General features: G+C 40.9%; 1 protein-coding gene and 1 long non-coding RNA gene across 2 annotated transcripts in view; one reads left to right on the plus strand and one right to left on the minus strand.

Moving 5' to 3' along the window:
- Positions 1–23,030, minus strand: part of atrnl1b (attractin-like 1b) — a 113,325-nt gene that overhangs the window by 78,516 nt on the left and 11,779 nt on the right. Inside the window, exons 5-17 of the mRNA XM_061966723.2 lie at positions 22,745–22,953; positions 21,069–21,243; positions 20,903–20,990; positions 20,563–20,824; positions 17,013–17,196; positions 16,777–16,931; positions 16,535–16,619; positions 15,176–15,390; positions 14,981–15,099; positions 12,064–12,196; positions 11,579–11,766; positions 9,567–9,780; positions 9,292–9,483 (exon numbers count right to left, since the gene is read on the minus strand). Of these exons, the coding sequence (XP_061822707.2) occupies positions 9,292–9,483; positions 9,567–9,780; positions 11,579–11,766; positions 12,064–12,196; positions 14,981–15,099; positions 15,176–15,390; positions 16,535–16,619; positions 16,777–16,931; positions 17,013–17,196; positions 20,563–20,824; positions 20,903–20,990; positions 21,069–21,243; positions 22,745–22,953 (2,219 nt within the window). The remainder of the gene's footprint in view (positions 1–9,291; positions 9,484–9,566; positions 9,781–11,578; positions 11,767–12,063; positions 12,197–14,980; positions 15,100–15,175; positions 15,391–16,534; positions 16,620–16,776; positions 16,932–17,012; positions 17,197–20,562; positions 20,825–20,902; positions 20,991–21,068; positions 21,244–22,744; positions 22,954–23,030) is intronic.
- Positions 1–23,030, plus strand: part of LOC140679149 (uncharacterized) — a 51,112-nt gene that overhangs the window by 9,990 nt on the left and 18,092 nt on the right. The gene's annotated exons all lie outside the window — the stretch shown is intronic.

The raw sequence follows: 23,030 nt of genomic DNA on the forward strand, positions 1-23,030 counted from the left end.
TGATTTATTTTGGAAAACCTTGTTACATTGTTTAATGCATCCAGCGGGGAATCACAACAAAATTAGGCATAAAAATGTTTAATTATACGACTGTATATATCGGTATCGGTTGATATCGGATTCGGTAATTAAGAGTTCGACAATATCGGAATATCGGCAAAAAAGCCATTATCCGACATCTCTAGTCATGTCTTTCATAATGATTGTGAACAATAGGCAAAATTCGCCCCAAAAAGTGAAGTTTCCCTTTAACGGGCAAACACCACAGAATTTAAATCAGAGCCAATAATAGGAAATAATCAACATATTTAATTGATATTGTAAAGGCTCCAATCTGTGTTTTTGTCAGATTATAATTGTGATCAAAAATGTAATCATTCAATGATCTTGAACATTGTAAGTATCAGCATTGGTATGGCCAATGCTGCCCCTCTAACTATTTTGTATTAGATTGACACCAATATTTGTAGTATTGCACAAAACTAATGTAAAATATCCAAACAACAGATGAATACATGCTTAGTACATTTTAACACAGGTGTAGCTCGACCCATTTTACAACAGAAAATAATTAGCTATTAACAGTCAATTATCAAGTAGATTAATAATGATTTTGAGAAAATAATACAACTGGAAATTATGCAATATGTTACCACATAAGCCTTTGTAACTCGTTTTGAATTAGTTTGATTATTATTTATGTCAAATAATATATTGTCATATATATCATTATTGCAAGAGGCTGCAATATATATAGTGAAACAGATTTTAGGCCATATCGTTCATCCCTAACCTGTTGTTTAGCAGGAGCAGTTTGCTCCTTAGTGCCATTTCAACATTGGTTGTGTTGCTGTTGTGTTGAGCCACAGTCTTATTAATAAATGACCACGTGGTCAAAGAGAGCTTTGTTTTCTTTCTATTTTCTCATGCACTCCTCACTGTTAAAATAAAAAAATAAAAATCCTTTCACTCAGGCTGCTCATCTACAAAAATATACCTGTGCATATTTCAATTCAACAGCTTTCCACCAAGAAGCAAACATCTGCATTAAGAGCTGAGAATGAAACCCTGACAGAGGATTTTGTGCTGTTGGATTTCTTAGTTTAACAAGACCCGCAGATTAAGGTGCTTTAAAGTTCTTTACACAGAGGCATTAACGTGTTATCTGTTAAGCTGTCAGAACAATAGATTTGAGAGCAGATACGAGGATAAGTCTTCTGGTTTAAAAAAGTCGATGTTGAGGTGTTTAAAAAAAAAGAGCCTGAGAAAAGCTTTAACATAAAGTGGCACCTTACCCTGAGCAATAAAAGGCTTGGATGCTGCTGGGGGGCGAACTCTGGCGGCCACTAAATTGCTCGACAAGCTTCAAGCGTTGCCACTTTGGCCGCCAGACAAGGCACTTTCAAGACAAGGTCCTCGCCATCTTCCAGAGACAAAACATTGAGTGTTTTATGTTTTTTTTTTACCTCCGTTTATGTCAAACAAATCTCCTGCTATTCTGCTAATGGATGTGCAGCCATGACAACACAGGGGCAATCAGTCCAAAGTAAGGCCATTTCGGTTTGTTGTGACGGCGGGAGCCTTAAGTGGCAGAACGAGCAGCGTGCTGGATGGATGAGGACTTTTTTTTTGTTCTTGCAATGCCCCACAAAGGCATGTTTGAAGCAATAAGCAAACACAGAAACAAACACGCACATTGCTATGGATTGTGACAGGTACATCAATTGATGTCAGCAACACAACCTGATGCTTGGAGCCCCGCTCCATAAATTGACAGGCCTGTAAAAACATCCCATCTTTGAAAAGAACATCTTTTATGCCGCGTTACAGCTCAGACATTGCTTTTAAAAGCATATGAGGTTCATATATCTTTCATTGAGAAATATGAATTTGAGGTAATATCTGAAATTGTGTTAAGAGGGCGCTCTTGAGCGTTGTTTGTTTTAAAACAGGCCCAGACTGTAGCCAGTCTTTCTGCCCGAGTGCAGCTGAGATAGGCTCCCACCCCGGCACCCCGAGAGGGATAAGCGGTAGAAAATTGGATGCATGGAAGTTTGTAGGCTTCAAAACACGGTGAGCCATAAAATAAATCTACTGTATTGTTAAGTGCGCCACTTGATTTTCTCGTTTATCCAGGTCATTGTATTCTCAGGACATTCAATCGATCGCAACTGGACCATTCGGTGTGTGTTGTATAGTACTGTATTCAGTGTTTCAAAAGGTAGCAAAAGTCAGTTTGAGACACTGTACTGTAAGATGACATAAAAGTAATGGAGCGGCAGCAAAAAGGTGTTTACCTGAATCGTGTATAAAGAGAGTATAGTATGGCCAACTAAACAACAGGCGCCATGATTGCATGCAACTGCTGCCCTTTTGACATTAGTTTTTCTGACAAAATAAACCAAAATAATATGTCTATATATAGTTCTAAACATACTCCAACTCAAAACTTACAATCAAACGTGCTTTTATTTTGTGAAAGTATAATTCTGTGGCCGTATTTGACGCACTCTGTTGCTACACTCCCAGTGTTTCGTGACCAGCAGGCACTCTAACACGCACCCGACAGTGCAATAAATGTACACAAAACGACCAAAAAAACCAACGTATTACTCTCGTTTTGCCAAAATCTTCATTAGCTTTGGACCAACAGTCACAGAGAAATTGTAACTTTTGTGCGAAGTATGTCTTCCGCCGTCACAACAAACCCAAATGTATTTGTAATCACTGTATGTATGTATCATTCATTATGTATTACTGGAAGTGATCTTTCTTTTTTGTAACATGGCAAGTCAGTATGTGTACTTTTGTACTATTTCCATATATTTCTGCACAGTATATAGTAACACTGGCGAGCAATCGAGAATATGCAGTGATTTTTTGTCCAGAACATATTTTGCTTTATTCATTATTGACATATTTCTTACAACTTTATGTTGTTTATTTTTTGTGAGTTTTACAGTTCATTTTCTCATCTATTATCACACCCAATTCAAAGATAGTCTGTTTTTGTCAAACCATCTCTTAAATGTATTAATTTATTCTGTTATCTGTATTAGCTTCAGTGTGTTCTCTCCTGATCAAAATGCTGACGTTGTGTCGTGTGTTTTATTGGCACAAGACGCTGTAATTGGCAGCTCTCCGGTGTTAATGATGAACCTTCACTTCCCATACTTGTGTTCTTTCCGGTTGTTGGGAAAGCAATGTAAAAACTTTCCATAACTCACACAGGTAGAGCAGCCCCATGCTGCACAACGGGGCATTTTTACACGTCTAAAAACTAACAAGGAAGTGCCGTAAACACATAGGATCAGTTAGTAGCAGTCATGGCGCCCTGCAGTCATGGCGCCCTGTAGTCACATGAGTGCCTTTTGACCTATCATTGAGGAGATCGCCTGAAAGAGCTGGCCATACTCTTTTTCTACACGACTCTGGTGTTAACAGTGATACTGTCCCCTAGTGGTGTTTTACTCAAAATAACTTTTGAGACAAAAGGCTCACTTTAGCCATCATAAAGGAAAAACCTCCTTCCTCACGGACATGATATCCAGCCAAATGAGCCCACCATTCTGTAGAAAAACAGCCTTTGCTACACATCTTCTAATAATATTGCTCAGATATATCAGTCAGTCAACTACGGATGTGGGAGCGGCACATTTGATCTTTTTTTTTTCCTTTACCGAATTCGCTAACAGTACATGCATTTAACATGCACTGAAATAGGAGACTAATTGGCAAACCGGTATCTCAATTTTATTGTTGCACCCCCGGAGGAAAAAGAAAACATTTTCCATAAAACTGTTATAAGTACACCTCTGCATAACATTGTGCCCTCATTAATATTTTTTTAAAAAAGAAAAAGAAAAAAGAAAGAAATATAGATTAGATATAGACTTACAAGAATAATTGTATTATCAATCAATCAATCAATCAACCAATCAAAATTTACTTATATAGCACTAAATCACAAGTGTCTCAAAGAGCTGCATTAACAATGTTTTAATCTGTAACAGAAAATATGTAAAGAGCATCAATTTGCCTGAATTTAAAATACAAATTTGAACTATAACCAATTTGAACCATTTGATACTGAAAAACAAAATTAAACTCAATAATAATTGGACTTTTAATAATTGTATATAATTGGTTCTTCGATAATTGTATTGCACATATTTGTAGATAGCAACCAGACCCTTTCCGGTGTCACACCAAGTTCTATTTCTGGCTCCATGGCTATCATCAGACCTACGTTTTACCATGACTGTGGTGGCATTACAAGAAAATACAAAAAAGTCCAATAAAAAGCCAAACAATCTTGTGGAGTTATTTTTAAAACAAGGTAATTGTATGTAGCATATACAGCATATATACAGAACATGTTATGTTATATATTTTTTTTATTAATGGATGAAAAAAAGAATAAGCAAACTAAGCTGATGCTTCAGCATATTGCTGGGTTGCATATGACGTCGGGTCCATTTTGATTCTTTGCGGCTTAATTCACACGATGGTCTACCAGCTTGAGCGTAGCATTAAAACAAGTGAGAGTGAGTGTAGAGTTTGAGCAGATAATGTCGTTTTGCTGTTATGTTCTTGGGTGTTCGAGTCGTTCAAACAGAGGGAGCTTAGGGGGGAAAAATTTTGCACACGTGCGGATAGAGATTTTAACTATTTTATCGCATTTTGCTTCCAAAATAAATCCATCCAAAGTTGATCAAATTAGAGTAACATTTTCGCCTATCTGCATAGCATGTTTGAAATGAATTTAAACGATAACCATAACCAAATGGACTGTGATTGTGAAAGTGATTGACGTGGAAGTGTCACTCTGTGTGAGCTGCAGAGATATGCGTGTCCTCCATGCACAGAGGGGAGCGGGACTGCAGTTTCTCACAACGGAGAATAAACAAAGTCTTAGTTGGAGGAACTGATCAGTAAAAGACAAACATTTTTTCACTACCATAAAACTTGACACAAACTGCACTGTGCGCTAGTAACTACTAGGGTTCGCTAGTTAGTTTCAGTTTATTTCGAACATGCAATACAATTACAACGGAGGGAATATTGAACAACAAATAAATGGTTGAAGTGACAAAGGGAAGTCCTGTGGGGAGTGCTCAGAGAGTATGGGGTAACGGACTGTCTTATTGTGGCGGTTCGCTCCCTGTATGATCAGTGTCAGAGCTTGGTCCGCATTGCCGGCAGTAAGTCGGACCCGTTTCCAGTGAGGGTTGGACTCCGCCAAGGCTGCCCTTTGTCACCGTTTCTGTTCATAACCTTTATGGACAGAATTTCTAGGCGCAGTCAGGGCGTTGAGGGTATCTGGTTTGGTGGCTGCAGGATTAGGTCTCTGCTTTTTGCAGATGATGTGGTCCTGATCTTCATCTGGCCAAGATCTTCAGCTCTCACTGGATCGGTTCTCAGCCGAGTGTGAAGCGACTGGGATGGGAATCAGCACCTCTAAATCCGAGTCCATGGTTCTCGCCCGGAAAAGGGTGGAGTGCCATCTCCGGGTTGGGGAGGAGATCTTGCCCCAGGTGGAGGAGTTCAAGTACCTCGGAGTCTTGTTCACGAGTTTGGAAAGAGTGGATCGTGAGATCGACAGGCGGATCGGTGCGGCGTCTTCAGTAATGCGGACGCTGTATCGATCCGTTGTGGTGAAGAAGGAGCTGAGCCGGAAGGCAAAGCTCTCGATTTACCGGTCGATCTACGTTCCCATCCTCACCTATGGTCATGAGCTTTGGGTCATGACCGAAAGGACAAAATCACGGGTACAAGCGGCCAAAATGAGTTTCCTCCGCCGGGTGGCGGGGCTCTCCCTTAGAGATAGGGTAAGAAGCTTTGTCATCCGGGGGAAGCTCAAAGTAAAGCCGCTGCTCCTCCACATCGAGAGGAGCCAGATGAGGTGGTTCGGGCATCTGGTCAGGATGCCACCCGAACGCCTCCCTAGGGAGGTGTTTCGGGCACGTCCGACCGGTAGGAGGCCACGGGGAAGACCCAGGACACGTTGGGAAGACTATCTCTCCCGGCTGGCCTGGGAACGCCTCGGGATCCACCGGGAGGAGCTGGACAAAGTGTCTGGGGAGAGGGAAGTCTGGGCTTCCCTGCTTAGGTTGCTGCCCCCGCGACCCGACCTCGGATAAGCGGAAGAAGATGGATGGAAGTGACAACTTGCCATCGAAACAATACCATGTTTGTTGACAAGAACATACAGCCGTGGAAGCACATTCAATCTATCTATTAAACAGAGGTAACACAAACAAGTGAAAGATTCAAAAGAGCTGCCGTCAGAGCTGACAAACGGCTGCTGCTAGCCTGCTAAGCTAACAAAAACAGCTCAAGCCTGCATGGACTCTGACGTCACATGCCACTGGGCAACAGGCCCCACCTTTTAAAAAAGCACAGACAAAGACGCACTCTCTGAAACTTAACTGCATTATGCCAAATATTTGAGGTTTTTTTCTTAAAATAACAAGTTAATAGAAATAATGGCTTTTTTAAAGTAATTTTAGAACACAGCCTGTCACACAGCATCATGAAGCAGTTTGCAGGTTGGTGTTCCTGACTAAAATATTTGTGTGTATGTCCTATCATAATGTTTACCTATAAAAACACCATAGTTAAAGGTCAATTATTTTCATGCTGCTGCTGCTGACGTTTAAACATGACCTCTCAAACCAGGCACATTATTTCACATTGTGTTCTTTTGTGTTTTTGTTAGCTGCAGAATTGAGCATCGCCAAATGTTTATTTTAAAGAAGATTGGGGATTGGATTAGACTTTTAAATATTATTTATAAGGCTTTTTCTTTTTTCTTATCTCCAAACACCTCTTAAATTGGGATCCTATTATGCAAAACCTACTTTTCTTACATGTTGGTACTTGTTTTTGTGTATTTGGGATCCCCATCAGTTCCAAGAATGTCAAATCAAAGCATGGCGGAGATACTTGGTTACGTCAACAAATATTTCCATTTATGGTTTAGTTTATGGGCCAAACTATATTGGGATATGTGTTTTTTATTCTTAACGCCCAGCTCTACACTCGTGTTAGCGACAGAGCTTGCACAGTTTAGGAATGTTCTCAGTGTTTAATTGAGCATTGCTTATGATTGCATTGTGTACCTTGTTTGAGTGTTAATATTGAGAGTGTGATATTTGAGACATTTCATATTGCTACTATTTTTTTCTGTGCTACAAAAACATTTCTGTACTACTATTTTTTTTTCCATTTAGAAGCACCGGTGCTACAAGTGAAAAAGCTAAGCATAGAGCTAAACAACTTTGGTGCTATTCATTAGTATCAAGAAAACGTCCTTAATAGTATTAATAAATTAGATGAATAAATCTCTTGTAGGCTTTACAGCATATACCAAATCTTGATGTCGATAGCAAACATTGCTGAACAACAGGGACATCTATAGCTAAATAATGAGACAAAATATGAACTCAAACCATAAAAACAACTGCGGACATGAATTGTAGATGAGACTAATATGTGTAGCAGGAAATCAACTGCAAACAAACTGATCCTTTTAATCATTAGCGTCAGGATCCCAGCAGCACAGCATAATGTCAATCAATTCGTAAGAGTGTATAAATCCACCCCATCCCATTTTAACTATTTTTTCATGATCGCTTTCATATTTGCCTCTAAACCTTTCAAAATACGCCCAAATTGGCACTGATGGAAGTAAATAAACAGTAGCCTAATGGAACTGTAGACCACCACCTGAATCCCGGAAGTTCCTCTCGGTAACATGATTGCAACCCTGCAATAACTTTTTTTAATAGGTATGTTTTTTAATAGGTATGTCTTTTATCACGTTTTGTCTTTTTGAAAATACAGTACATGTACACAATATTTTACATTAAAGCATGCACTGGATTTAAAAAAAATTTTAAACTATTCGAATGCACTTCAAACCCTTCCGAGGAGCTGCAGACGATCAAGAGTATTTTATCCAAGGTTACGGTTTTAAGTGCATTTAAGAGCTCCCACGGCTAAAAAGCGAAGGAGGAAACAAAAGCTCAGGGAATAAAACAAAAGAAGTGGTGATTTAAACTTAAGAGTTGATGGGCAAAGTCAGACAGGACACTCAGCAAAGAAATGACGCATTCACATTGTGTAACAACCTGCTAACAAACCAAAGAAAACAGCAAGACCATTTTTATTCCCTTACTTGTATGTAAATCTAAGTTCCATTTCTCCTTTTTCACTCTCCTTAAACTCCTGTGTGACGAGCCAATTTGAAGATCAGTCAACAGGGAAATTTACCAGCTAGGGCCACTCTGTGCACTTAATTGGCCATAACAAACCACTTTTAAATCCAATAACATAAAACTAACACTAGGGGTTAGTTTCTCTTTTCCTGCTTGCAGCCATGAACTGACTGCAGGCAACCTGAGCGAGCAACGACACCACAGACTTTTAATTAGCACCTCAAATCTACAGGCCTTGATTAGAATGTCCAGTTGGACAAATGATCGTAATCAAAACTTATACGGAACCAAGAATAAAAGAAAACACAGCAGTTACTGCTAATGTGAGACATTTTTCATCAAGCTCTGCATGCGCTTTAAAATGTTGTTACTTAGCAGTTGGTGTGACATGCACATGTGTTGTGCTCACTTACCTCTTTTTAGGCCTGCAGCTATCAATTATTTTAGTAATGGAGTAATTTTATTGATTTGTTTGATCGATTAATCGAGTCAACAGATAAAAAACACTTAGAAGCTTACATGCATAGTAAAAGGAAAAAAGTTTAAATAAACAACAATTATTCTACTTGTTATAACCTTCCGTTTATTCTAACAAATGCACATAATCAACATTGTAATTGCACTTTTAACATGTATCTATGAAATGTAATTTAAAAAAAACTCTCCTGTTTGCCGTCCATAAATCACAGCGCGCACACACCACCTCTCTCATGTGCACTGTTTTTCAGTGGCCTTCCGGAAACTAGGTCCGTGTATTTAAAGTTTTGGGCATTCCACGCAACCCGGCTTTTATATATTTTTCTAATAGCTACACTCACTTAACAATTAATCGAAGCAATAGGGTATTAATAAAAGCTTTTTTCCTAATCAAATAATTGATTTAATCAAGTAATTGTTGCAGCCCTACCGCTATTACAACATTGGTTGTGTTGCTGCGGTGTTGTACAATATCTCTTAATAAATTAACCTTTTCTTTTGGCCATAATTTGAGCATTTACATTAAATCAAAGAAATGCATGATTCATTAAAATAAGCACCAGGTACGCCCTGTAAACAAAGAGCCGCTTACCCAGGCAGTCTCCCGTCTGCCACTCCAGACACTGGCCATAAGGGAAGGAGATGACATAGGCGGTGGAGTCTACACAGCGCTGTGCACTGCTGCACCACATGCACTCCATTGCCTGACTGGTGCAGTTGGCACAGGTAGTGTGCAGCGAGCACGGCTTCTTGCAGGGTGGGCGGGCGCTCTGATTGGGGTTTCCTGTGTGGAGCAAAAAAAGACAGGGTGTTGGTTTCTTCAGCCTCCTGCCATTGTGCAGCGTTTCCTTGCTCTCGCTCTTTCACCTGTGGCTTTCTCACAGATGAGCCCGTGAGCGGTGGCGGTGCACGGGTTGGCCCTGAGGCCCGACACCTGCGGCTCCTCCAGGTAGGCGCAGAAACCCGAGTCGTTGGGCTCACCGGGCAGCCAACGCAGGCTGCTGTTGGTGAAAGGCGACATGTCCTCCCAGCCCCAGTACGACACGTTGATCTTCCTCAGGCCCACCCAGGGCGACAAACGCTGAGGAGACATTTATTAACACATAAAAAAATGCCTCAAACAGCAGCTTGTTTATATAGCAGATAAACTGCCATGACTGTGCTGCTCCGTCGCACTGTTTAAGAAATCATTGCCTGCTGCGTTTTATCTGTGGGAACTTAAGAAGCCACTAAAAATGGCAGTGAAATAATTTCACAGATGATTTCTCCATTTGCCTCCAGGGCTTCAAGTTTTAGATGTAAAGGTTGGGGGGGGCTGTCATGATTGTGTTTGTGGACTTGACAACAAACAACATCCTCCGGACTTACAACAAGCATAACCACAGCAGGAGGGAGTGGAGGGGACGCAATTTTCTTTCAGTGCAGCAAGATGAGAAGCATTAATCAAGAGACTTGGGATTGGGTTGTTTCTGCAAGTGAAACGTTTTTTGCCAAGGACAAATCAGCTTTATGAATATTTATCTGGAACATTGTCTGGCTTTAATTGATAAGGCAGACTAGACATGCAGCGGTGGTAGAATACAAAATTGTACCCAGGTTTGGAGGTGAATTGACTCTTCAGGATTTGGCAACCAGGTATAGTGGAACCTCAGTTTTCAAACCCCCCAACTTTTGTTTTGATTCAGTTTCTAATATTTTTGCAAAGATTTTGCCCTGGTTTGTATAGAACACCTCAATTATCATGCAGTCAAACATTGTTCGCAGTAAACTAGTCAGTTTGCCCGCTTAATCAGGTGCCCAAACAAAGAATCAAACGCATTGCTAACTCAACCAGAGTACGACTCCAAAATAAGCCACCCTCGGGCAAAAAGAAAGTTGCGAATGGCAGCACTTCTGACTATAAAATGTGAGAAAAAAACTATTGAATTAAAGAAAGAACTGGTCGCAAAGTACAAAGGTGGCATGAAACACTCTCCACTCATCGCCCTCTTTTCTCAAAATTGGTAAAGGTAAACTCAACGTAAAATGTTAATATATCCATTAAATTCTTAATTTTGGGGCGTTGCTCAGATGGTTGATTCCAGAAATCTTAGTGTTCTGGGTCCCAATCCAGTTTCCAGTTGTGTCCTTGGGCAAGACACCTCAACCACCTTGCTCCAAGTGCCTCCCACACTGGTGTATGAATGTTTGTGGCAGGACTCACCTGCAGAAGAGACTCTTAATCTCAACGGTACTTTCCTAAATAAATGAAGGTAGAAAAAAGTTGTTTTCTACATAAACTATACTCGATAAAATGTTTTATGTCAATTCATTTAATTAACCAATAGCTTTGGTTTCCATACAATTCCGTTTCTGAGGTAGCACTACACTGTATGGTACTATTCTGAGTACTTGCTGTCCCAGGAAACATTTGCAGCTACACGGGTAGAAATGACAAAAACAAACTAACGTGTCATTATATTGTGTGTATACTGCACAGTCTCCACTTTGCTGCAGCTTTATTGCTGACCTCAATCTTCTCATGGATAAAATGTGTTTTCTTTGGAGAAGGCAATACAGGACAGGCTTGTTTTCCTCCAGTATTTTTGTTCTTGTTAGCATGTCTGATTTGAACGATTTGGTGGTGTTTTTTGAAGACAGAATAGTGCAGTGGTAAAGCAGTGTTGTTATTGTCGGATATGGCTGATGAAATACACATCAAAGAAAATAGTGAAGAAAATTTACAGCTAATCACGTCGGAAGTATTTATTCCGCCTGGTTGATTTGACCAAAATAAAAATAAACAGTATTTCAATCAGATGCAATCTGATGAGGCCAAAAATCTGCAATCTGGATAGGCCAAAAATCAAGCAGAATGCTCCTCATAATTTTTTTTTTACCTTGTCTTGTTGCTGCAGCTTTTTCAGCTCCTCCAAAACAAAGTCCACCTGCTTGGCAGTGGTGAGCGAGGCGATGTTGCCGTGGAGATTCTTGCAGTAGTGCTGAGCGTTGTCGTAGCTCTCGCGGCTGGAGTTGATCCTCAGGCAGGCTTCGCCCACCATGCTCCAGCCCTCGCTGCACTGCTGGGCTGCAAAAAGATGATTGCTTTTCTTAGCATGTACGGGTAATAGGCCACACAAGCCTGCTAAAGAGGAGCTTGTGTTCAGGTCAGCCTCTGCATTGCATTACATACAGGTTGTGATGCACAACTCTAAGTGTGTCGTACCCACAGGCAAAATCAAGTACCGGTAAAGAGATTTGGGTATGAAGTCACATCTAGCCAGCAAACAATGCTGAGAGTAACTTCAGCCCAACTATGCTCAAATATAATGGAAAGGTAAAAATATGTATAAACAAGTTCTCCTGAGCGGTCTTGCTGTCTTACCCGGCAGGGCACGGCACTCGGACTGATTCTGGTCCCACAGACAGTTGAGATTTAGCAAGCAGCTTTTGCAATTGGCCAGTTTGCTGCACACCTGTTCATTCCGCACGTGGCATGCAGTGAAGTTCCTCACGTTCTACAGCCGGAAAATGAAGAGGACATCAGAAAATGTGCTGGGAGGCTCGTGAAGTTTATTTATTGTCTCTCCTACGATGTACAGTTGTGTTCAAAATAATAGCAGTCCCACATCACTGGCAAGATAAATCACTGTTTTTGTTAGAATTCGAACTTCTACACTGCAAGTAAGTTTCTAGAAGGTTTAGTAAAGGTATAGAAAACCAACAGACCCAACAGGCATGACATGCATGCTGCTGATTCTGTGAAACTGAATCATTTACTGAAAGGGGCGTGTTAAAAAAAATAGCAGTGCTGAGTTCCATTAGTGTGGTCATTGATTATGTGAAAAACAAAAGGTGTTAAACAGGTGGCCCTTCTTCAAGGATCAAGGCAACTGACGCTGCATATGCTGGCTGTGCATTTGTCCTTGAAAATAGGTCGTTCCAGACACTGTTCAGAAGAAGAGCGTTCTTTGATTAAGAAATTAATAAAAGAGGGGACAACCTATAAAGAAGTGCAGAAAATGATAGGCTGTTCAGCTAAAATGATATCAAACGCTTTAAAATGTCAGCCAAAACTAGAAAGGGGAGGCAGAAAAAGAAAAACAACTATTCGAATGGATCGGAGAATAACCAAAATGGCAAAGGCTCAGCCAATGATCAGCTCCAGGAGGATGGAAAAAGATCTAAGATTGCCTGTGAGTACTGGAACAATCAGACCACGTCTATGTGTAGTCAAGCTACCAGCAAGAAGCCCCCGCAAAGTCCCATTGTTAAAAAAAAGACATGTGCTGAAGCGGTTACAATTTGCCAAAGAACACATTGACTGGCCTAAAAAGAAATGGCGTAATATTTTGTGGACTGATGAGAGTACGATTGTTCTTTTTGGGTCTAAGGGCCACAGACAGTTTGTCCACAGACAGTCTTTCCTGTGATAAAATGGCAACCAAGGTAATCAAAAAGGTCAACCAACGAACGAGATTTCTCTACAGAATCTCCTCTCTGGTCAACAAAAGCACCATGAAGATTCTAGCGGGAACTCTCGTTCAACCCTTTTTCGATTACGCATGCACCTCCTGGTACCCTAGCACTTCCAAAACCCTCAAATCTAGACTCCAAACATCCCAGAACAAGCGAGTCAGATTACTTCAAGACCTCCACCCCAGATCACACCTCACTCCTACCCACTTCTCCAAAGTGGGCTGGCTCAGGGTGGAGGACAGAGTAAAACAACTTGCACTGAGCCTAGTCTATAAAATCCGCTACACCTCCCTGATACCGAAGTACAAGTCAAACTACTTCCTTAACATAAATGACCGCCATAACCACAACACCAGAGGGAGCTCCACTAACCACGTTAAACACAGATTCCGAACTAACAAAGGTCTTTACTCATTCTCTTTCTATGCCACATCAATGTGGAATGCACTCCCAACAGGTGTAAAAGAAAGAGCATCTCTATCCTCCTTCAAAACCGCACTAAAAGAACACCTCCAGGCAACTACAACCCTAAACTAACACCCTCCCTTCCACATAATACCTCTTCGGATTGTAAATAATCAAATGTAGACACTTTTTCTTATACTTTCTGATCTCTTTCTCTATGTCCACTACTTGCTGTACATATCCTACCAAGTCAGTCCTACACTGTTTCAATGTCCATTCCTCTGATGATGCAATTGTTGGTGCTGATTGTTGGTGACTGAAGTGTTGATACCAACCAAACCTACCCCCCCCCCCCCTCTATATCCCACACCCCGGATTGTAAATAATGTAAATAATTCAATGTATATACTCTGATGATTTTTTTGTGTGTTTACTGTAATGATGTTGGTATATATTTGATAGTATATATCTGTATCATGAATCAATTTAAGTGGACCCCGACTTAAACAAGTTGAAAAACTTATTTGGGTGTTACCATTTAGTGGTCAATTGTACGGAATATGTACTTCACTATGCAATCTACTAATAAAAGTCTCAATCAATCAATCAATCAAACGTCCTGCAAACACTGAATTCAATCCACAGTACACAGTGAAGACGGTGAAGCATGGTGGTGCAAGCATCATGATATAGGGATGTTTCTCGTACTATGGTGTTGGTCCTATGCTGAAGAGGAAATGCCCTTGAAATGGGTGTTTCAACAAGACTATGACCCCAAACACACCACCAAGCGAGCAAAATCATGGTTTCAGACAAACAGAATTCAAGTAATGGAGTGGCCAGCACAATCCCCGGACCTTAATCCCATTGAAAACTTGTGGGCTGACATAAAAAATGCTGTTCATGAGGCAAAACCAAGAAATGCAGAGGAATTGTGAAATGTAGTACAATTGTCCTGGGCTGCAATAACTGTTGACCGGTGCCAGAAGTTGGCCGACTCCATGTGCCACAGATGTGAAGCAGTTATCAGAAAGCATGGTTATGCAACTAAATATTAGTTCATGATTCTCAAGAAAGTTGAATATGCAAGCCTTTCTTAGTTTATAAAGTACATTTGAGTTTTGTAAAGAAATATGTCAGCACTGCTATTTTTCTGGCTTTGAAATAGAATGTGCAGTGCCACCAATGCATTTGTGTTCATTAAAATACAATTTATTTGAAGAAGTTTGAGGTTTACTCACCTTTTTAAACACACTGCTATTATTATGAACATAACTGTACCACATCACAAATTCAGCTTGTTATTATGGCTTATTAAAACCACAATGAGCACATGCAATAGTCACAACTAAATGAGTGCAAACGAGTTTAGGAGAGGAATATAATGGTGCTCTGATGCCCCCTGTTGGTCGACTCACCGCAGTACAGTTGCTGGACGCGGAGATGCACTTTTTGCCGTCGCACCACTGGCACCCATTGGTGTTGGCCGTACAGCTGGCGCAGTCGGAAAATCGGTTGCATCGCTCATCAATAGTAGCTGAGAAAATACAGCAAGAAGAGTAAGAGGGGAGTCAGTGTGTGTTTTTATAAGGTTAAGTTCTCGTCTGCCTGACCTGGTTTTGGCGGGCAAAATGGAGCAAGAGCAAGGCTCCCTGTGTTCATGCTGGCCTCCCAGGGGATACAGCGGTCCCGGCTCCAAATGCAGCGGACCCCAGGACCGGCATTAGCGCACCCCTCCTCCGTGGAGAAGGCCTGGCAGCTGGATGGCCGATACACCAGCACATCGTTGAGGAGCACCCCGGAAAAGCCGCCGAATACAAACATGGAACTGGGGGAAGGAAGACGTTAAAATGTGAGATTGTTGAAACAGTAAGGTACACCTTTGTCCAAACAATACTGTCACATGACTGTAACTTTGCGTCTTATAAAGATAGCCACTGACGTTGTGAAAGCTGAATAGACACCAGGCATGAATTAAAGAGGCACTTTGACACTTTGTCTCCGTGTCACACATTACACCTGCTAAGATCACTTCAGGCCTTCACAATAAAAGCGCTGCGCATTACAACCTGTTTGACTACACGGAACAAAATTAGGGTAGGAAAAAAGTTGCTTACATTACTTTGGACTAATCACAAAATATATAATCAAACAAGAAAAAAATATGCTGATACAAATAAATTGGGCTGTCAAACATAATGAGTTGACTCATGTGATTAATCACAAAAAATAATCGCATTAATCATGTATGACTGCAGATTAATCAAGTCATTTAATTTGACCGTAGATGCTTTTTCCCTTTCACCTGAAAGGCGGTGCAGGTTGTTATATGCTCAGTGATCAGGTCAATGCATATGTTTGTGCAAAGATGAGTGAGGAGACAAAGACTGGTGTGCTCGCTGGCAAATTTCACTTCAAAATACACCCTAATTGTACTTTAAATAAAACTGTTAGCAGGTTTTGAGCAAATAAAGAACATGCATTCAAGTAAAACATTAAAAATGTGTTCCTGTATGACATTCTGACAATAAAATTGCATTTGTGTCCAAATATTGGGCTCTAATTTTGGTAAATCCAAATTATGCAAGCAAGTAAAAACCTGTGATTAATCATGATTATTCCAAATTCAAGTGTGATTAATATGATTTTAAAAATGAATAATTTGAAAGCACTATAGTACCACAAATTTTTGTAGAAATATATGTTCAGTATAACTTTTTTTTAGCCTTTTTAAAAATACCTGCAACATAGCCGATAATGCAAATTAAATGATTACATAATCTTGATACCGCCACACCCCCGTCACCATGAATGTTCTGTGGGAAACACTGATTATTGTAAACAGATTTATTCATAAGTCATTCAAATTAGTAGAATATCTGAAAAATTAGTCAGTAGTAAACAAGTCTTAGTTTGAATCTACTGCATCTCTCTCTCCCCCCCAAAGAACAGACATCAAGGTTGTGACTCACCCGTTGCTGACCACAGCAGAGTGTCCAAAGCGGTTGACGTCTCTGTGCAGGTCGGGCTTTGGCAGGAGCCTCCACTCGTCGCACGCTAATAGAAAAGAGATAATATTTGGTGAGTTTTTGGTGATTTCAACCGTTCATTTGGCTTAACAAAGTGATTAATGCTGATGACTGGACGATAAGAATCTTGGGAGGGAAACCAAAACCATGAAGTTCACAACAGCAACTCCACGGCAGGCACCTACCGATGTCATAAGCCAGGAAGTCCGCCGAGAAGCACTTGGCGCCGTTGCTTAGCGACGTGTCGTTGTGGGTGTTGCCGCCAAAGATGAGTAAGGTTCCGCTGAGCAGGGCGGCGGAGTGCAGGTAACGCGGATAGCCGCTTTCACGCAAAATGAACCTTTGCCAAAGTAAAAGAAACAACAACAACAAAAACATGTCAGTAAATGACTTCAAGTTACTTTGATTTCATATTTCCTACCATGTCCTCATGTTGACATCATAGCGGTAGAGGTCATCCACGAGGCCGTACTTATTAGCGGGCAGCGCCTTGTAGCCCCCGTGGACGTACACGCTGCCGCTGGCTCGGTCGTACGTGCTGCTGTGGCCGTAACCTCCCTGGGGGAAGGCGCCTTTGGTCTCAGGTACAAGCCAGGCGTTGGTCCCTTAAGGAGGCACGTTTTTTTAACATGTGTACAATATTTGTATAACTTTTCAGCAGATATTTTCATTGCCTTTCATCTCAAGCCACAACTTTACACAAATGAAACCTGGATGCACTGTAGAGTAGTCAGCGTACAGCTTGTGTACCAGTGTTTATGAATTTTGCGCTGAAAATGAGTCAAGCCATTACGGTCTATATAGCTGGAAAGATAATAGTGTATAGTCTTGGGCTGCAAGAGTGCTGCTGGCACTTGGGGAGTTGTGGTTCATTGAGAGGAAACATAAATTCTAAACTGTACTGTGACTTTCTGAAGCAGTACAGTTTAGAGCAGGGGTGCTCACACTTTTTCTGCAGGCGAGCTACTTTTCAATTGATCAAGTCGTGGGGATCTACCTCATTCATATATATAATTTATATTTACTTATTTATGAAATATATGTTTTTGTTAACAAGTTAAAGGTGTTTAATGATAATGCAAGCATGTTTAACACATATAGTTAATATTGTTAATACATTAAAGATGTTTAATGATAATATAAGTATGTTTAATACATATAGTTAATATTGTTAACAAGTTAAAGGTGTTTAAAGATAATGCAAGCATGTTTAACACATATAGTTAATATTGTTAACAAGTTAAAGGTGGTTAAAAATAATACAAGCATGTTTAACACAAATAGTTAATATTGTTAACAACTTAAAGGTGGTTAAAGATAAAACAAGCATGTTTAACACATATAGTTAATATTGTTAACAAGTTAAAGGTGGTTAAAGATAATACAAGCATGTTTAACACATATAGATTCCTTTCTTTCATGAAGACAAGAATATAAGTTGGTGTATTACCTGATTGTGATGACTTTCATTGATTGGAATCAGACAGTGGTGATGATAACGTCTGCATTTTCGAATGGAGGAGAAAAAAAGTCCTCCTTTCTGTCCAATACCACATGAAAGTGGTTGGTTTTTGTCATCTTATTTGTCCAGCTTCCGTACTCCTTTGTATACACTTTACAAGAAATACATTGTCGGCAAACTCCGTAGCTTGCTAGCTTGTGCACGCCAGCTTTCTGAGACTCTTATTTTGGTAGCGCAGGCAGGATGAAGCAGAGCTTTTATTGTGCAACTGTGCAGTCGGTCTTTGGAGTTTTGACGACAGGTACGGCGCCAGAGTCTGTTGAAATAAAGTGTTTCTCGCCTTCCAGTCGGTAATGTTAATGAGCTGGCAGCAGCCAGCGTCATCTCAGAAGACCCTCGGGTGCCGTGAATGTCAATCAAGTGACGAAAGTGACGTCATAGTGAAGATTTATGATCGCTCATTTTTAGGACTATTTTTTTAATGCCTGGCTGGTGATCGACTGACACACCCTCCGAGATCGACCGGTAGATCGCGATCGACGTAATGAGCACCCCTGGTTTAGAGCATGGCAGTTTTCGAAGTTTAAAGAGGCCAACCCACCACCAAGATTATCAAGTGCCTGGCTGAGCAAACATGTCTCCTCCAGACCTAAACCCAATTGAAATTGTTGAACATCCTCAAGTGGAAAGAAGAAATGTAGAGGAGTGCAAGGTGTCTAACATCCACCAGTTCCAACAGTGATGTCTTCATGGAGGAGTGAAAGAGGATTTTAGTGCCAACCTGTGCAGCTCTGGTAAATTCCAAAGCAGCGCTAGATAACAATAGTGCTCACACTAGATGTACACAGACTTCTCTCAAGTACAAACTCCGTTTCCATATGAGTTGGGAAATTGTGTTAGATGTAAATATAAATGGAATACAATTATTTGCAAATCATTTTTAACCCATATTCAGTTGAATATGCTACAAAGACAACATATTTGATGTTCAAACTGATAAACTTTTTTTTTGTTGTTGCAAATAATCATTAACTTTAGAATTTGATGCCAGCAGCACGTGACAAAGATGTTGGGAAAGGTGGCAATAAATACTGATAAAGTTGAGGAATGCTCATCAAACACTTATTTGGAAGTGAACAGGCAAATTGGGAACAGGTGGGTGCCATGAGTGGGTATAAAACTAGATTCCATGAAATGCTCAGTCATTCACAAACAAGGATGGGGCGAGGGTCACCACTTTGCCAACAAATGCGTGAGCAAATTGTTGAACAGTTTAAGAAAAACCTTTCTCAACCAGCTATTGCAAGGAATTTAGGGATTTCACCATCTACGGTCCGCAATATCATCAAAGGGTTCAGAGAATCTGGAGAAATCACTGCACGTAAGCAGCTAAGCCCGTGACCTTCTAAGCCCGTGACCTTTGATCCCTCAGGCTGTACTGCTTCAACAAGCGACATCAGTGTGTAAAGGATATCACCACATGGGCTCAGGAACACTTCAGAAACCCACTGTCAGTAACTACAGTTGGTTGCTACATCTATAAGTGCAAGTTAAAACTCTCCTATGCAAGGCGAAAACCGTTTATCAACAACACCCAGAAATGCTGTCCGATTCGCTGGGCCTGAGCTCATCTAAGATGGACTGATACAAAGTGGAAAAGTGTTCTGTAGTCTGGCGAGTCCACATTTCAAATTGTTTTTGGAAACTGTGGACGTTGTGTCCTCCTGACCAAAGAGGAAAAGAACCATCCGGATTGTTATAGGCGCAAAGTTGAAAAGCCAGCATCTGTGATGGTATGGGGGTGTATTAGTGCCCAAGACATGGGTAACTTACACATCTGTGAAGGCGCCATTAATGCTGAAAGGTACATACAGGTTTTGGAGCAACATATGTTGCCATCCAAGCAACGTTACCATGGACGCCCCTGCTTATTTCAGCAAGACAATGCCAAGCCACGTGTTACATCAACGTGGCTTCATAGTAAAAGAGTGCGGGTACTAGACTGGCCTGCTTGTAGTCCAGACCTGTCTCCCATTGAAAATGTGTGGCGCATTATGAAGCCTAAAATTCCACAACGGAGACCCCCGGACTGTTGAACAACTTAAGCTGTACATCAAGCAAGAATGGGAAAGAATTCCACCTGAGAAGCTTAAAAAATGTGTCTCCTCAGTTCCCAAACGTTTACTGAGTGTTGTTAAAAGGAAAGGCCTTGTAACGCAGTCGTGAACATGCCCTTTCCCAACTACTTTGGCACGTGTTGCAGCCATGAAATTCTAAGTTAATTAATATTTGCAAAAAAAAAATAAAGTTTATGAGTTTGAACATCAAATATGTTGTCTTTGTAGTGCATTTAATTGAATATGGGTTGAAAAGGATTTGCAAATCATTGTATTCCGTTTATATTTACATCTAACACAATTTGCCAATTCATATGGAAACGGGGTTTGTATATTCAAATGTGAGGGGTGTACCTCACACAAAATATTATCAATCCAACAAGATGACTCACTCAGATTGTACTCCTGAACACTGCTGATGTAGCTATAGACAGGCGAGTAGCCGAAGATGACCAGCATGATCACTTCGCCGTCGTCCAGGACGACGCAGTGCGCCGTGTGGCCCTCCACTGCGTAGATCTGCGCCTGAGCCGGCGGGCCCGTAACCGGGTTTCTCCGCTGCCACGTCCGGCTAGGGATGTTGAAAACCCACAGCTCGTCCGTCACATTATTCCAGCCCGCCTCCAGCTTTCCGCCAAACATGAAGATGTCATCCTGAGCGGGAGACGAGGTGTCAGGGTAATACCCAATTCAGGCTAATGCTAACATGCTAATGAGGTCATGTTACAGTACCTGGTAGGAGGTGAGAGAGTGGCTATATCTGGGCACAGGGCCGCTGTTTATGGGCACCGTGTTCCAGATGCCGCTCTCCAGGTTGTAGCTACAAAGAAATATACACTTTAATGAAACTAATGAAGTGTCCAGTCAAGTGCTTATGAAAGTGGTAGCTGCATCTTACTTGAGAATCATCTGGAAGGAGGTGAAGTTAAACGCGTAGCCGCCCACCACCCACATGACCTTGTCCTGCACCACTGCCTTGTGGGAGGCCCGGCCCAGCGACGTACCGAAGGGCTTGACGCTGGGCAACACCCAGAACGACTCGGTGGAAGGCACGGTGAGGGAGCAGTCCGGGCCTTTGAATAAACACACAAAGACAAGAATGGAGATGATTCATAAAAGTCACGAGGCATCGTTGGCTTTTTCAAGAGGGTTCTGGGTGACGTTATACAACACACCAACCACAGACATGGGTGGAGCCACAGGATTGCAATTATACAAGAATGCAAACAAGGCGGTTTTAATGTGATGGTAAAGCTAAAAGCGCCAAATCTGCCCTTAGAATTGCATTCATCCAGCATCCTTTTTCTATGTTGTTTGTACTCGTACAGACAAATAACCATTTACATGTACACATGTGGACCATTTACAGAAGGGCTGTCAATGTCGGTTTCATACAGGGCCACATTGCAGTAATGGCTTCCCTCAGTGGGTCGCATGTAACAGTAAATATATATGAATACATCACCTCAATATATCATCATACAATTGCACATTTGATAATTTTGCTAATAAACTGATAACTTGCTTTGAAATCATAATAATCAGCACCATATTGCTCTATATCCTGCACTACAACGAGCCAATGCAACACATTTTCGTTCTTATCTGTACTGTAAAATTAAAATTTTGAATGACAATAAAAGGAAGTCCACGTCTCTAAGTCTAAGTCTAAATAATGCAAGATGATAAGCAGAGACTTCGGTATTTATTTTTTAGTACAATAAAATGCTTGGAATAAAATTTGAAGAATAAATACATTTAGTAAGAAAGAACGTTTTTTGGCGCACATTCTTTGCAGCTTTTCGCGTGCCACAAAAAATTATTTGGCGCCATGCGTTTCACACCTGTGATTTAAAGCCTGTGATTAGTCTAACATGCATGTTTTTGGGGATGTGGGAGGTGGCTGGAGAACCCAAAGAAAACCTACAAAACTCCACACTAATCTATTACGTTGCCCAACTCTATTTTCTTCTGATTTATTTTACTTACATTTTTTTATTTGAAATATATATATTTTTTTATGTATCTTAATTAATTTTTTAATTAAATTTCCATACATTATACAAGTATTTTCATGAAATAAATGTTTTGGTTTGATTGTAGTGATAAATATTTTTGGGATTTTCATTTAAATAATCATTTTCTAATATTGGACAAACTGCAAAGGAAAGTGCAATGCAATTGTGGTAGACGACCAAAATGTATACTGCAGCACATCCTCGATGTGTTTATGACACAGCGACATAAATAAGCGAGTTTGCAGACCATTTGTTATGTTATTGAACGGGAAAGCGTACGTAAAAGTTTAGGTTTTAAAGTTGTGTGTGCCATACAGTATATAAGTGAATACAGCAGTGATAAAGTTAGCTCAAATTAAAAGCCATCATCAGAATTGAAGACAGATATACATTTTAGTTCATGTTGATAATGGTTATAATAAACACACAAAATTAGGTCCTTGCAAATTGTGATCTACCGTATGTGTTGTGCACACAAATGTGGCGTATTTTTGATAGGAATCAATCGTAAAAAAAGTAATACCAGGATAAAAAGTGTTCATTTAGCTTCTTCTACCTTGCCAGCTGTCGTTGCAAACACACAGCTTCTCGCCGGTGAGGTCGCAGTAGCCGTGGTCGGGGCTGCCGCAGTTATTCCTGCAGTAGGGGATGTCGCAGGCCTCGCCCTTCCAGTACTTGTCGCACTCGCAGTACACGCGGCTGGCCGCCGAGTTGCCGGGCGTGCACTTCCCGTGGCCTGAGCAGTTGTTGGGACACGAGTTGATCCTGGACAAGGAGACCATATTGAGCAGGCGTGGTGATTCAACTGGCAACCTTTGGCTCAAATTTAGCTTGTGAATGAT

Source organism: Nerophis lumbriciformis, linkage group LG11 (genome assembly GCF_033978685.3).
Source record: "Nerophis lumbriciformis linkage group LG11, RoL_Nlum_v2.1, whole genome shotgun sequence".
NCBI lineage: Eukaryota > Metazoa > Chordata > Actinopteri > Syngnathiformes > Syngnathidae > Nerophis > Nerophis lumbriciformis.